We start from the raw sequence: 15,515 nt of genomic DNA, 5'->3' as shown, positions 1-15,515 counted from the left end.
GGAGCAGAGGGCTGGGGGCAGAAAAGGAGGGAAGCTGGTGAGAAGAGTTTGGAGGGAGTTGGGGGCAGGCAGAGGACGGGGTTGGAGGGGCATTGGGTGAGGAGGAGGGGTGGAAGGGAGCAGACAGAGGAGGAGACGGAGAGAGGAGGGGGAGGGGGTTGGGGGAGTGGAGGGCCGGGGAGGGGAAGAGGAGGGGGGAGAAGAGGTGCAGGGTGGTTCGGGGAAGAGGAGGGGTGGGGGGAGTTGAGGGGAGGGAGCGGGCGGGGGAGGGGGGCCGGAGGGGTTGGGGGAGTGGAGGGCCGGGGGGGGGGGAGGGAGGGCCGGGGAGGGGAAGAGGAGGGGGGAGAAGAGGTGCAGGGTGGTTCGGGGAAGAGGAGGGGTGGGGGGAGTTGAGGGGAGGGAGCGGGCGGGGGAGCGTGCGTGGGGGGGGGACACTCCGCTCTCACGCGCGGGCGCTGCAGGGTTAACAGGGCTTGTGTGTTTCTTGGCGGGGGGGGGGGGGATTTTACGGCCGCCCCCCCCCCCCCGGGAAAGGGGAGAGAAGCCAGCGAGGGCACCGCGCCCTCGAGCGCCTGGTCCCCGCGGTGTCCCTGGGCGGCCCCCCCCCTCCCTTTTACCAACACTCCCTCCCCCCGCTCTTCCAGGAATCTCCCTGCGCCTGGGGGGGGGGGGGCGAGGTCTTGCCCAGCTCTGCCTGCCAATCACAGCCCCGCCAGCCCGCCCCCCGCGGCCAATGGGGACGGGGCCCATTCACAAAAATAAATATCCCGCCCCGGACACGCCCCCTCCCCCTGGCCTGCCCGGGGAGACTCTGGCCCGGTGTAAATCAGCGCGGGGGGGGGGGGGCAGCGACAGACCTTTCCTGCCCCCCCACGGTGCATCCTAGCTCCTTGTGCAAAAGATCCCCCCCCCCTCCGGGGCCGCCTTCCTGGCTGGGATGGACCCCCCCGCGGGGGGCTTTCCTGCGGCTCAAGGGGGGGGCGGCTGATTTGCTAGTCCCCCCCCCCCCCCGCCGCCCTCCCAGGGCTGCAGGAGGAGTTCCCAGCGCGCCGGAGTGGGAGTCCGGCTTGCGACAGCCCCACAGCTGCCCGGGGGCGGAAAGGGGTGAGTTAAAACGGGGTGATTGTCGGGGGGGGGGGGGGAACGACTACTCGGTCAGAGGGGGCTGCCCTGGGCAGACCCGAAAATAGAAGCAGGGGATTTAGCGGGGGGGGGGGGGCTGGATCAAGGGCACCTCTGGCTCATCTGGCCCCACATTTGCCCCTCCCCCTCCCAATGAAACAGCGGTGGGGGAGACAATCTGGGGGGGGGGGTCGAGCACTTTTTAGCAACACCCTCTCTCTGGCGCCTGCTCCTGGAGGTGGGGGGCTGCTCCTGAGGTTAACCATCCTCATTAATAGGGGGGTTGACTTTGAGAAATTGGGGGGGGGGGGTCTTTTAAGAAAGACCTTTATGATGCCTCTCTGAAGGGGCGGGTTTCATTTTTTTCCCCCATCGGATTTTCTGTGTAAATTGTGAATTTTTTTCTTTTCTTTTCACCAGCCTGATGGTGGATTTTTCTCTTTGCCAGGTGGTTAATTCTGCCACCCCTTTAATAGCCTGCTGATTTGGGGGCTCGGCTGACAGCCTGGGGTGTGTTGGGTGCCTTGGGTTTAGTGTCGTTAGTTGGGGTCTCTTCGTGGCTTTGGGAGTTTTTTCCACTGGGTTTAGTTTAGTTAGTTGGGATCAGTTTGGGGGAGGGGTGTTTAAAACATTGATTTTAGTTATTCGGGGTGAGGGCGACCAGATGCCTTAATTTTATAGGGACCGTGCTGCTATTTGGGGCTTTCTCTTATATTGGCACCTAACACCTTCTACCCCTACCCGGGTTTTTCACACTTGCTCACCCTAGCTGGGGTCAGTTGGCGGGAAGGGGGTTAAATTGAATGTGGCTATTTGAGTTCAGACTGGAGGGCCGGATGCCCATCACCCTGGCCCCGGGCCTTGGGACTTCCAAGAAATGAGCCTGGTGCGAGTGCGTTGCACGGCAATGCACAGGACAAATCAAAGCGCCGAAAGTTACGCACGTGCGGCAAGATCCCTCTGGAGTGGTTTACACGCGCCTTACGTAAAAGAGTTCCCAGAAGTGGGCTCCTCGCTTTCCCGGAGCAGGAGGCAGATCCGGCCCCTTGGCCAATGTCAAAGGTTTTGAGAGCGCGAGTTAAAAAAACAAACCAACGGGCCCGATTTCTTGTTTTTTAGGCCCGGCGAGAGTTCCTGATTCCGGCGGGGAGCTGAAGGTTTGCTCCAGAGATCAGGGTTTCCTGGAGGAAGTTGGAACAGGGAGTGAATTCGGGGAAGTCTTAAAATGTTTGTACCCCGTTGGCCCCAGGGGTACACAGAGAGAAAGCAGGATTCGCTCCTTGTTCTCTGCGGCCGCTGGCCTGGGGCTGAGGCCAGAGAGCAGAAGAGTTTGTGAAAAGTGTGTGTGTGGGGGGGAGGGAATTGTGTGTGGATTGTGTATATGCATATGTGCATTTGAGTGCTGAGGATTGTGTATGTGTTGTATGTACTTTTTGTTTGAGGACTGCTTGTGCTTATGGCGTGTGCGTGGGGATTGAGTGGGTAAGTGTGTGTGTTGTGTTAGTTTATTTCTTGTGGGGGGATTGTGTGTGTTTGTGTACATTTTGTGTGAGGGGGATTGTGCATGTGTACCTTTTTGTTCATTTATTTCTTGCGGGGAGGATTGTGCGTGTTGTGTGTACATTTTGTGTGAGAAGGATTGTGTGTGTGTGTGTACAATTTTGTTTATTTTTTGTGGGGAGGATTGTGCATGTTCTGTGTACATTTTGTTTATTTCTTGTGGGGAGGATTGTGCGTGTTGTGCATACATTTTGTGTGAGGCGGATTGTGTGTGTGTATATTTTGTTTATTTTTGTGGGGAGGATTGTGCATGTTGTGTGTACATTTTGTGTGAGGATTGTGCGTGTTGTGCGTACATTTTATGTGAGGAGGATTGTGCGTGTTGTGCGTACATTTTATGTGAGGAGGATTGTGCATGTGTACATTTTGTTTATTCCTTGTGAGGAGGATTGTGTGTGTGTACATTTTGTTTGTTTATTTCTTGTGGGGAGGAGTGTGTGTGTTGTGTGAACATTTCGTGTGAGGAGGATTGATTGAATGTGTGTATGTACAGCTTGTGTGCACATACGTTATGAGTGTTTACATTTTGTTGTGAGTTTATACATGTTTTGTCTGTGGGTATGTTGCACACACACACAACTCTCTGTGCATAATCTGTGAGTTTCTGCTTTTTGTGTTGCAGTATACGCAGAGACAAACCAGAAACATCAGAGAGATATATTTGTGTTGACTAAGCCTGTGTGCATTTGTGTATTATATCTGTGTGAGAGGGTGCATATGTATGGGTGGCTGTGTTTGTGTGGGTGTGTTTTCAATGTGTTTGTATAATTGTATGGACTAATATGTAGTATGTGTTGCTCTGTGAGCGTGTTTCTGTGGGGGGGAGTTGTGTGTATATTTTGTACGTGTGTCTTAACCGTATGGTGTGTATACAAACACACACAGCACAGGGCTCACCCACTCCAGCAAGGGACAGCCACACACATGCCATAGAATTTTAACTCCAGTATGTTCTCCTGCAGGGGATGGTTGTGTGAGTATCTACAGAACTGTGCATGTGTGTGTCCCTGTGCTTCTGGGAGTGTGTGTGTGCGACCACGTTTGTATGCGTAGGGTGGTTTGTCTAATTCTAAAGGGTGCTGTTTGCTGTGCGTTGCACTGTGATGTTTGTGTACGTGGGTGTGGGCGGGGGGCGGCTGAAGCTGACTGGGAGGGTAGGTGAGTCCGTGTGTGTCCAAGCCCATTTGTGTGTTAACATTGCTGTGTGTGTAGCAACTGCGTCTCTGGCGTGTGTGTGTGTTTTCTTCACAGAATTCCCAGCATGCAAGTAAGTGCACACACCCCTTCCCCACCCCTCACGTCCTGGGTGTGATTCTCAGGGGGGCTGGGAGCCAGAACAGTCCAGGGGTCTTTCTCCTGCTCTGGGAGGGCAGTGGGGCCTACTGGTCAGAGCAGGGGAGGCCGGACACCTGGGCTCTCTCTCCAGCTCTGGGAAGGGAGTGGGGTGCAGTGGTTGGAGGGGAGGGACGGGCTGGGATTCAGGACGCCTGGGTCTCTCCTCAGCCCATGGGTCGTTGGGCAGGTTGTGGGGCGCGTTAAACAGCCTGCGTGTGATGGAAACCAGCCCGTCTCCTGCACGGAGACCCCCTGCTCCCCAGCAGCAGCCCCCTACCAGCCCAGCCCTGGGCTCCTCACCCCCCCGCCCCGTTCCCACTGACCCCTCCCCTTCTCCCCACAGATGACCCCGCTGGAGGGGCCGCAGTGACGGGGAGGACTGAGCCGGGCAGCGCGATGGTCCCGTTGTGCGGGCCCTGTCTGCCGTGCTGCCCCTACCCTGCAGCGGCCATGAGCGGGGCCCCCGCCCCCTCCTACCATTACAGGAGCTTCTGCGGGGACTTCGAGCGGGTGGAGACAGCGCTGGAGCGGCTGGAGGCCAGCGGCTTCTACTGGGGGAGCCTGTCGGGGGCGGAGGCCAAGCGGCTGTTAAGCCCCCACCCGCCGGGGGCCTTCCTGGTCCGCGACTCCTCCGACCACCGGCACCTCTTCACCCTCAGCCTCCGCACCAGCAGCGGCATCACCAACCTGCGCATCCAGCAGCAGGGGGCAGCCTTCCACCTGGAGACACTGCCCGGGGCCCCCCGCCCTCCCGCCTTCGCCTGCGTGGTGCAGCTGGTGGAACATTACTTGGCGCAGGACGGGCCCCCAGGCCCCCCCTGCTACCTGGAGGCCCAGGGCAGCCGCCCTGAGCCCCTGGCGCTCGCCCGCCCGCTGCGCTGCAAGGTGGCCACGCTGCAGGAGCTGTGCCGACGGGCCGTGCGGGCCAGCGTCCGGGCAGGGACGGGGGAAGCTGCGCTCGAGAGGCTGCCCGTGCCCCGGGCCCTACGCAACTCCCTGCGCTGCTAGGGGGGCTGGGGAACTCCCGGCCTGCCAGGACTGTCAGCACAGCTGGACCAAGGCGGGGCCAGGGCCTGGGCCAAGACACCCCCACCCCAGGCTTGTGGAGGTGGGGGTGCAGGACCCCTGGTAACGCAGCCCAGCTGGGGGGAGGGAAGGAAGCCTCCCCTGGCCTTTCCAGAACAGTGGGAAGGACGGGTCTGTCCCCTCACCCGATGGCGAACCCAGCACCCCAGGGCAGGGAGGGGACAGCTGGGAGCCAGGACCTCTGGGTTGTTCCCGGCTCTGGGAGACGAGTCTGGATCTTTAGTCCCATGGCAGCTGTGGGGGGCTCCCCCAGCACCCCCCCACCCTCTGGTCTCCTGCCAGGCATGCGTGTGGCCCTGGTGCCCCCAGCTGGGGGGGCCACAGGCCACACAGGGGGGCTTGTACCACTGCTTTGGGATGGAATAAACCTTTCTTTGCTGCACCCCGCCTCCCACTGGTGCTTTGGGGGCTGCCTGGGACACAGGGACCCCAAGCTGCATGGCAGCCATTCAGCACCCAGCCAGGGAAAAGCCACTGGCGCCCTCTCTTCCCCCCCCCCCCACCTGCATTGGCTCCCTGAGTACAAACAGCCCCCCCCCTTTCCCCCAGCGGTGGCTGGCAGTGACTCGGCCTGACCCCACGGTTCCCGGAAGGCTCTTGGCACCGCGCACGCTGACTCAGGGGAGCACATTTACTGAAAACCATCTCGGCACCACAGGAAAACACCAGCTGCTTCCGCCCGCCAGCTTTCGCTTCTGCCCGGGCGGCTGCTAGCGCAGGCCGCAGGGTCGGAGCAAAGGGCGCCAACGGCCAGGCCCAGCTGTGCCAGCATTCCACCTTCATTTCCCAGCAAGCTGGGGCAGGGCCCGGGAGCCACCCATGCTGGCTGGGCCGGGCCCAGCTGATAACATCCCAGCCGTGATAGGCACAGCCCAGGGCATTCCCTCAGCCAGCCCCAACTTGTTACTGGCAGGACCAGAGCCCTCCTCCCCTCTGCAGCCCCTGCACAGCACAGGAGGCCTCAGGCTTAGCTCTGGGCAGACCAAGCCGCGCAGCAGGCAGGGGGCAGAGGCTCATGAAACCACCCCTCCAGCCAGGGGAAAGGGGACTAGCAGCCAGACCAGGCGAAGGGGGAGGGAGAAGATCTAGCCACAAGCCAGTCTGCCCCCACCCTCCCTTCACACAGCCCTGCCTGCTGCTAGGGCCCGGGCTGAGCTGGGTCTCCGCTGCTGTAGCTATGCAGGGCTCAGGTCCCCCTCCCCCCAAAGGTCACCTTCCATCCCTGGTACCAGCCAGCCCGCATCAGACTTAATGCGGCCAAATTTTACACAGCTGGGGGCCTTAGCATGGGCTCAGATCACATCCGCCCCCCCCTGTCCAAGGCCAGCGCATCACCTGGATCAGGAGGGCAAACAGGCAGGACAGGGCCACTCAAGAGCCACAAGCTGTGGAACTCCTGGCCACAGGTCACATGGCCCAGAAGAGGGAAAGTGACAAGAGGCCCAGCTACAAAGATAGCGGCACCCTCCCCCCGCTGTGAAGTACAAGACCGAGGCCCATGTCTGCAGCCCAGAGGCCCGTGCCCACAAAAGGACCCCCACCCCAGCACCCAGTCAGCCCTGTACACGTTCCACTCCAAACTTGTTTATTGACACAATAGAACAGGCTTCCCACCCCCGGGTACCACCGGTGTCTTTAATCCTCCTCTTCCTCATCCGCCCCCCCAGCACCACCCTGCCCCTTCTTGGCGTTCTTCCTCTTGACACGGCCGGGCCGGCCACCCCCATAGGGCGAGCGCAGCGAGAAGTCGATGTGCTTCTGCGAGTCCAGCCGCACGATGAAGGACGGGATGTTCACCACCTGCTTCCGCACACTGGGGAAGAGGGGAGAGGTGAGGGCTGGCACCGAGACACCTTCCCACAGTGCTCAGGGGCAGCCAGACCCCAGGTAGGATTTCACAACCCCTGGGGAAGATGGCTCACCCCATCATCATCCAATGGCTCCTCCCACTGACACTCCCCAGAGCCAGCTGCATCTCAGCTGCTTCTCCTCCCTGCTGCCAAGCCAGCACCTGTTTGGTTACCAGATGTGACGCCAGAGTCATCCAAAGATAAGTGGTGGCTCCGGATTGACCATGGGACAGCAGAAGTCATCCCAGCCTTGTCCCCACTGCAGACTGATGCCAGAGGAGCTGGTATCAGAACCAGGTGGGTCCCATTGAACCAGACCCCATTCGCAGGCCCCTGCTCAGCAGGGGTCAGGGAGCAGCGAGTGTTACCTGTGCAGCAGACAGCCGGGCCCTTCACAAGGTGTACGGCTTTGCCGCAGTGAGCCTTGCCGACATAGGCAGCCCTGCCACCCACTAGCCGGAGCGCAGGGGCCTGCCTAGATCACAGCCCAGCCCCTTGGCCGGGGGGCTCCGTGCACCCCCACAGGCTCATCCAGGAGGGCTACACAACACAGCAAGAGCAAAGCTTTAGGCACAGGGAGAGGAGGAGCAACAGCCCAACTCCCCACGTCCCGGGGACCAGCTACGGGCTGTGTCCTTCACAGGGTCAGTCGCCGCCCCAGCAAACTAGCAGCTGCAGGGTGCAGAGCCAGCAACTGAACCCAGGAGTCGGCGCTCCCAGCTCCCACCCCCATGATGGAAGCACTAGACCCTCCTCTCCTGGAGAGAGAGAGAGAGACAGAGAGACAGAGAGCGCGCACTACACCCCTCCCAACACACACAGGGCTGCCCTACCGGATGTGCCGCTGGCGGATCAGCACCCGGGCATGGTGGATGGACTTGGCCAGCCCCAGCTTGAAGACCTGGGTCTGGAGGCGTCTCTCCAGGAAATCCTCAATCTTGAGGCCCAGGATATAATCCAGCTTCATCTTGCCTTCGTCCAGCACCCCGATGCGCACCAGCCGCCGCAGCAGGGCGTTGCCTGGGGAGGGCATGAGATGGAGGAGTGAGATCCCAGGGACCCTGCCTCTTTCCCCTCCCACCGACTGCTGGGACAGCCGCATGGTGCAGCTCCATGCCCCTCCGGCCCCCTACCTTCAAAAAGGCGCCTGGGGTCCTTCTCGTCCAGCGTGAGCAGCTCCCGGGCCGCCTTGCGGATTTTGGCCAGAGTGAATTTCACACGCCAAACTTCCCGCTTGTTCCGCAGCCCATACTCGCCTAGAGGAGAAGCAGGGCTGTTACCCACAGGCAGCCATCTCTGTGACAGGGCATGGGGGCGGAGTATCCAGGGAATAAACAAGTGTGTGTTCAGAATGGAGAGGGGCAACTAGAGGCGGCCCCCAGGGGTCCGTAATGGGACTAAGCCTATTCAGCATCTTCCGAAATGCTCTGGAGAAAGGGGTCAACAGTGAAGGAGCCAAATTTACAGCTACAAGATTGAAAAGCTTCAAAGGGATCTCGCAAAACTGGGCAAATAGGCAACAAAATGGGAGATGAAAATCAATATTGATACATGCAAATTAATGCATGTTGGAAAACAATTCCAGCTACCCATAGGCTACGTCTACACTGGCCCCTTTTCCGGAAGGGGCATGTAAATTTCACGAGTCGTCGTAGGGAAATCCGCGGGGGATTTAAATACAGTGAGCCCTCGCTACTTCGCGGTTCAACCATCGCGGATTCACGACTTCGCGGACTTTTTTCATTACGTATGTATATATTATAAAAGAAATATATCGCGGATTTTCCGGAAATTTCATGTTAAATAAATACGTAAATATGGTGTCCCTACTTCGCGGATTTTCAGCTATCGCGGTCGGGTTTGGAACCTATCTACCACGATAAACGGTTCACTGTATCCCCCGCGGCATTTAAATAAAAATGTCCGTCGCTTTTTTCCGGCTTTTAAAAAAGCCGGAAAAGAGCGTCTAGACTGGCCCCGATCCTCCGGAAAAAGTGCCCTTTTCCGGAGGCTCTTATTCTTACTTTGAAGTAAGAATAAGAGCCTCTGGAAAAGGGCACTTTTTCCGGAGGGTCGGGGCCAGTCTAGACGCTCTTTTCCGGCTTTTTTAAAAGCCGGAAAAAAGCGGCGGACATTTTTATTTAAATGCCGCGGGGGATATTTAAATCCCCCGCGGATTTCCCTACGACGACTCGTGAAATTTACATGCCCCTTCCAGAAGAGGGGCCAGTGTAGACGTAGCCATATAGAATGATGGTTACCCCTCAAGAGATCTTGGGAGTCACTGTGAATAGTTTTCTGAAAACAGCCATTCAACTTACAGCGGCAGCCAAAAAGGAAAACAAAGGCCGGGAATCATTAAGAAAGGGGATACAGAATACGACAAAACTATCTTATTGCCTCTATATAAGTCCATGGTATGCCCATATCTCAATCTGTGTGCAGATGGGTCACCTCATCTCAAAGCAGGTAACTTGGCATAGGAAAAGGGTCAGAAAAGGGCAACAAAACCTATTAAGAGTATGGAATGCCTGCCATAGGCAAGGTTTAATTAAGACTGGGACTTTTTAGCTTGGAAAAGAAAACTAAGGTGGTGTGTGTGTGTGTGTATGACAGGTCTATAAAAGTGTGACTGGAGGAGAAAGTAAACAAGAGAAAGTTATTTACGCCTTCCCATAGCACATAGACCTAGGGATCACCAAATGAAATTAGTAGGCAGCAAGTTTAAAACAAAAGTAGTATTTCTTCACAAAACGCACAATCTGTGGAACTCCTTGACAAAGGATTTTGTGCAGGCCAGGACTTTAACAGGGTTCCAATAAGAGCTAGATACATTCATAGAGAATAGGTCCATCAATGGCTATTAGCCAGGATGGTGTCCCTTGCCTGTCAGGGCTGGACCACTTGATCCCCTGTCCAGTTCATTCTCTGGGGCACTTGGCATTGGACACTGTCAGAAGAAAACAGGATACAGGGCTCGATGGACTTTCAGTCTGACCCAGAATGGCTGTTCTTATGGCCCTGTCACTTCCCCCAGCACAGACACAGGTCAGGACTGTATCTCTCAGACTGGAGGGACAAGCAGGTTGACCATTACCTGGACTAATGGGGTTAAAGCCCCCCGCAGGCCAGAAAATGGTTCTTGGGCCATGAATGCACAACTATGGCACAATGCTCCCTAGTGCCAGTCTGACTGCCAGATTGCAACCCTTTCTCTACCCTCCTCTCCCCGCTCCCTGACTGCAGGGGCCAAGCACCTTCTGTTGGGCCCCAGGTAATTCCCTGCTGATTTCCCCAGGCAGGCACCAGCCTGAAGCTTGCCCCCAAACTCACCAATGAGCTTCAACTCCTGGTCGAGACGGGATTTCTCGAAGGGGCGCCGGGGGGTTACATAGGTCTTCCGGCACACCCAGCTCCGGGCAACGGGCATCCTGGCCGAGGCTCTGGCCCTGGGGGTGAAAAAAAATTGAGCTAAGAGAAGACAGGATAATACTGCACAATCCCCACCGGCCCTCAACCAAAAGCTCGTGGGGCCAGGATCCTCTAGCAGCCACCCCACAAACCCAGCATGCAACTTGCTCTGGATGACTTCAGCACTGAACTGCTCTCAGGTGGACCCCATCTTCCCTTCCTAGGCCTCCTGTGCCCACCCCACTCACACCAAAGGGCCAGCATCCTGCAACCACTTGGGCAAATCGGCATCTCTACCACGCTGGCTCTCTTGTTTGGCCACATGCACAAAGCTGCTTTCTGAACCCTGTGATCCCACCTGGACACAGCTGCCCAGCCTGGTGCCCCATGGCATCACAGACATTGGTATGGAGAAGGGGGACACGGAGCCCCTAGCATGAGAGCAGGGCACAGCAGGGAGCAGGCACGGCAGGGAGCTGGGGGGAGGAATGCCAGGGGCCACCGCTGGTGCTAAGCCTGGGGATGCAAAACTGTAACCACTGGGCATCAGCAGGTGTCTCCGTGAGATTCCACACCCACTCCCGGGGAGCAGGATCAGCCCCCTGCGCTGCCAGGTAACTATAGGGCAGCTCCACGTCTCCCTTTTACCTGCCCAGCAGAAGCCTCCTCCAAGAGGCACCGAGCACCCCAGCAGGTCTCTGCCCCCAACAAGTCTGCACATCCCTAACATGCCCCTTGGGGGCTGCAGCTAGAGATCATGGGGGGGGGGACCTAGGGGTTAGGGCCAAGGCCTGGGGACCCCAGGGTTCAAGTCCCACCCATCCCTGAGCATCACCATGGCCAGCACCAGCTACCCCATTAGAGAAGCCTGAAGACTTGTGGGTTCGAGCCCCGCCATGGCCCCAGAGCAGCCTGAGCCGGGTCCTGGCCGGGGGAGGAGCCCTCAGAGCCATTGGGGGGGTGCAACGTGACTGCCCCCCCAACAAGGACCAAGGGGGAAACTGAGGCACGGGGGAGCCCCGCCCCTTTGCACGATGAAAGGGGATGGGGGTGCGAATCCCGCCCCTCGCTGCCAGCAAGCGCGCGCCGGGACCAGAGGCCGCACGCGCCAGAACGTGGACGGGGGAACGCTGTGCGCATGCGCGGCAGCTGCACTGTGCGCATGCGCGGCAGCTGCACTGTGCGCATGCGCGACCGCCCGCCCGCACAAGCGGGCGGGGGAGAACGGACGCCGCTTCTCGCGCCGGCCACCCCCCCCCCTTTTTGTCCCAAGGGCTCCCCCTGAACCTGGCCTCGCTCGGCCCCCCCCAGCGCCCCCACGTACCTGAAGCTCCCAACGACGCTGGCGGTTGAAGGAAAGAAGGCGGCGCGCCAGGGCCCGGCTTTATAAAGGGCATGGGGAAGGCCCCGCCCCTCGTCACGCCGACCAATAGCGGGGCGCTGCCGGGGTCCCGCTGGCCAATGGGACGGGGACTCCTGGCTGGCCAATGGCTGAGCGCTTCCGGGAGGCGAGGGAAATCGGGAGGGAGAGAGAGAGAGAGAGAATCCTAGCGCGTCACGTGCGCGTGGGAGACTTGGCTGGGGCGGCCATTGGTGGGGGGAGGGTGACCCCCACGTGATCCCTTCCTGTCCCAAGGGGGGGGGGTGACTATTTCATTGCGGGGGGGGTGATCCCTTCCTGTCCCAAGGGGGGGTGACCATTGCATTGCAGGGGGGTGATCCCTTCCTGTCCCAAGGGGGGGGTGACCATTGCATTGCAGGGGGGTGATCCCTTCCTGTCCCAAGGGGGGGGGGTGACCATTGCATTGCAGGGGGGTGATCCCTTCCTGTCCCAAGGGGGGGTGACCATTGCATTGCAGGGGGGTGATCCCTTCCTGTCCCAAGGGGGGGGTGACCATTGCATTGCAGGGGGGTGATCCCTTCCAGTCCCAAGGGGGGGGTGACCATTGCATTGCAGGGGGGTGATCCCTTCCTGTCCCAAGGGGGGGGGTGACCATTGCATTGCAGGGGGGTGATCCCTTCCTGTCCCAAGGGGGGGTGACCATTGCATTGCGGGGGGGTGATCTCTTCCTGTCCCAAGGGGGGGTGACCATTGCATTGCAGGGGGGTGATCCCTTCCTGTCCCAAGGGGGGGGTGACCATTGCATTGCAGGGGGGTGATCCCTTCCTGTCCCAAGGGGGGGTGACCATTGCATTGCAGGGGGGTGATCCCTTCCTGTCCCAAGGGGGGGGGGGGTGACCATTGCATTGCAGGGGGGTGATCCCTTCCTGTCCCAAGGGGGGGGTGACCATTGCATTGCAGGGGGGTGATCCCTTCCTGTCCCAAGGGGGGGTGACCATTGCATTGCAGGGGGGTGATCCCTTCCTGTCCCAAGGGGGGGTGACCGTTGCATTGCGGGGGGGGGGGGTGATCCCTCCTCCCGCCCCAATGGCCATTGTTGGGGGGGTAACCACCTCCCTTCCTGCCCCAAGACAGGGCACCATTTCCTTGGCATGAGGGCTGTGATCACTGACCCTGGGGGGGCCCGCTCCTGTGTACTGGTGCTCAGGGGTCTGACGGAGGCTTCGAACCGCTGTTCTTGTGAATGTCTGCAGGCCTGTGACCGAGCCCCTGCATTGCTACGTCCTTTCCAGACCGTGGAGGAGAGGAGGGAAGGTTGTGCCGGTGTTGCCCAGTCCCACAACATGAGACAGCCCCTGAGATCAGGGCTCCATTGTGCCAGCTGCTGTCCAGATACAGTGGAGACGGTCCCTGGCCCAGCTGAAGTCCAGGGCCCCACTGTGCACAGACCCACAGAGAGAAACCAAGACATGAGCAGGGAATCGATTCTGTGCTCCTATCCCAAGTCAGTTCCCTGGCCAGTGGACCAGAGCCTTCCTGCCTTTTCACTAAGGTGACCATCTAGAACCTCCCTGCGACCCCCAGGTGGGTTGGGACCCCCTGTTTGTGAGCCAGTGTCTTAGATCAGCGGTTCTCAAACTTTTTGGGCTCCAGAGCCCTTTACATGCGTAAAAATGTATGCAGAGCCCCAGCAGTCCACGGATTGTATGTGTTCTACCTATCAATGTTTCCAGTTTGTCAACCTCTCGGCGCCCCTGGAGATGTCTCGGGGAGCTCCGGGTCTCCGCAGAGCACAGTTTGAGAAACACTGCCTTAGATAATGCAGAAGCAAAATGCAGGACAATGTAGCACTTTAAAGACTAACAAGATGGTTTATTAGATGATGAGCTTTCGTGGGCCAGACCCACTTCCCCAGATCTGAGGAAGTGGGTCTGGCCCACGAAAGCTCATCATCTAATAAACCATCTTGTTAGTCTTTAAAGTGCTACATTGTCCTGCATTTTGCTTCAGCTACCCCAGACTAACACGGCTACATTTCTATCACTATTAGATAATGCAGCCTCTGTACAGCCCATTTCTCCACCGAGACCAGTCCTGCTCCCGCTGAAACCCACAGGAGGTTTCCTCTGTAAGTCAGTGGAAGCAAGTTGAACCCTCAGCAAATTGGAGTACGACCCACGGGACAAGGTCACCCAGCAGTGGTGTAAATCAGCCTAGATCCAGAAAAGTCACTGGCTGGAGAACTGACCCATCGACGGGTGTTTCCCCGCTGTTTTCAGTGGGCGTTGAAGAAATTGGTGCCCGGAGCACATGATGCAGCCTGATCCCTGGCGGAAGTGAAGTGGAGTTGATGCAGCAGCACGGGGGCATACTACTTTAGAACATGCTTGGGCTGCTTTATGTTAATTGCCAACCGAACGTGGCCTGGACATCATAGAATTGATCCATCTAGTACATGGATCAATTGGGGGAGGGATAGCTCAGTGGTTTGAGCATTAGCTTGCAAACCCCAAGGTTATGAGTTCAATCCTTGTGGAGGCCATTTAGGGAATTGGGGCAAAAATTTGTCCGGGATGGTATTTGGTCCTGCTGCAAAGGCAAGGGACTGGACTTGATGGCCTGTCAAGGTCCCTTCCAGCTCTAGGTGATAAGCAATCTCCATTAATTTATAACAAGCTGCAGCCAGTGGAAGGCCAGGGCACCCAGTATCACATGGGAAGTGGAAGTGCCCAGCATGTGGTCAGGACTTTTGCACGGCCACCATTGCAGGGGGATGGAGATCAACTTCCAAAGGAAACATCGGAACCTGTTGAGTGCACGATAAAAGACAGAGAGGGGTGGCAAACGTTGTGAGCTCCACCTGTCTTGAGCCAAACCTTTCGAAGGGTCTGTGCCCATCTTAGGGATGTTTATGCTGGGAGGAGCAAAGAGCTGAGAAGAGAAAAGCTCTTTGCTGGTATTTTAAGAAAGCAGGATGAAAAAGGGTAACAGGAGTGAGAAGGATCATGTCAGTGGAAACAGGAATGGTGTGGACAGAATGTTAACTAATCCTCCGCCGCAGGCCGGGGGATAATTGCACGAGATGGTCTAGCTGAGATCAGAACCTGGCCCTGCCCCAAGTGCATTTGGGGGTGACTCCAGATTGACCTGAGGGGGTGGGATTAGAACCCAGCCACTGTCAGAGCGTGACTCGGAAGGGCCCTGGGTCTGCAGCCCTTTGAGGTTTGGCTGGTTCCCTTAGGCCTGCTTCCCCATCTCAGACACAGACTGTGGCTGGCAGCCCAGACTGAGCCGGGAACCTGTAAATCTACCTTCGTGCTGGACGTTTTTACTGGGGAAGCGGTAAAGCGCCCAGCTGCCGCAAATGGCAGAGACTCAAACTGCTGATTTACTGGGTGTTTTTCTCCTAACCGAGTGTTTGTAGGGTGCTGGACTCCCAGCCTCCCTGCTCATTAGACACCACTCCCCTTCCTCAGCTGGGGAGAGAAACCCCCCCCTACACCCTGCACCCCTCCCAGAGCCAGGATGCAGACCACTGGGTGACATTTGTGCACAGACAGTGTGGTGGAGTGCCTGTGGGTGGGGGCGTGGTTTGTGACAGCTGGTTTCTTCATGCATGCTTGGAATGAGGGGAGGGGGGTGTTTGTGTGTTTCCCACATGTGTAGGGATGTTTGTAGCTGTGTGTGGGCGTAGCTGTGTGCTCTGAGGTCTGCATAGGTGCATCTATGTGTATGGCTCTGGCTGTGTAGTTAGGGGTTGTCGGTGCATGCACGTACGTGTTTGAGGTTGTGCATGTCTGAGAGAGAAC

General features: G+C 58.1%; 2 protein-coding genes across 5 annotated transcripts; one reads left to right on the top strand and one right to left on the bottom strand.

The window, feature by feature from the left end:
• The first annotated feature begins 541 nt into the window (after positions 1-541).
• LOC142825590 (suppressor of cytokine signaling 3-like) lies at positions 542-5,485 on the top strand. Of its 3 annotated transcripts, none has more exons than XM_075917500.2 (3): positions 542-1,104; positions 2,242-2,461; positions 4,361-5,485. In XM_075917500.2, the coding sequence occupies exon 3, from the start codon at positions 4,414-4,416 to the stop codon at positions 5,023-5,025; it is 612 nt and encodes a 203-aa protein (XP_075773615.2). In that variant the 5' UTR covers positions 542-1,104; positions 2,242-2,461; positions 4,361-4,413; the 3' UTR covers positions 5,026-5,485. The 3 variants fall into 3 exon arrangements, with proteins under 3 accessions (XP_075773615.2, XP_075773616.2, XP_075773614.2); XM_075917501.2 differs by having other exon boundaries at positions 543-1,104; positions 2,242-2,279; XM_075917499.2 differs by having other exon boundaries at positions 543-1,104; positions 2,242-2,349.
• A 1,186-nt stretch (positions 5,486-6,671) lies between these two features.
• Positions 6,672-11,818, bottom strand: RPS9 (ribosomal protein S9). 2 transcript variants are annotated; one of them, XM_075917504.2, is made up of 5 exons: positions 11,689-11,812; positions 10,287-10,402; positions 8,087-8,209; positions 7,787-7,973; positions 6,672-6,916 (listed from the first exon to the last, which is right to left on the bottom strand). In XM_075917504.2, the coding sequence occupies exons 2-5, from the start codon at positions 10,381-10,383 to the stop codon at positions 6,739-6,741; spliced, it is 585 nt and encodes a 194-aa protein (XP_075773619.1). In that variant the 5' UTR covers positions 10,384-10,402; positions 11,689-11,812; the 3' UTR covers positions 6,672-6,738. The 2 variants fall into 2 exon arrangements, with proteins under 2 accessions (XP_075773619.1, XP_075773620.2); XM_075917505.2 differs by having other exon boundaries at positions 6,847-7,114; positions 11,689-11,818.
• Positions 11,819-15,515: the final 3,697 nt, after the last annotated feature.

This window comes from Pelodiscus sinensis, chromosome 18, assembly GCF_052426305.1.
Source record: "Pelodiscus sinensis isolate ZL-2025 chromosome 18, ASM5242630v1, whole genome shotgun sequence".
In the NCBI taxonomy this organism is placed as follows: domain Eukaryota; kingdom Metazoa; phylum Chordata; order Testudines; family Trionychidae; genus Pelodiscus; species Pelodiscus sinensis.
Note: the sequence above shows the minus strand (reverse complement) of the source record. Positions and strands in the feature narration are given on the sequence as shown.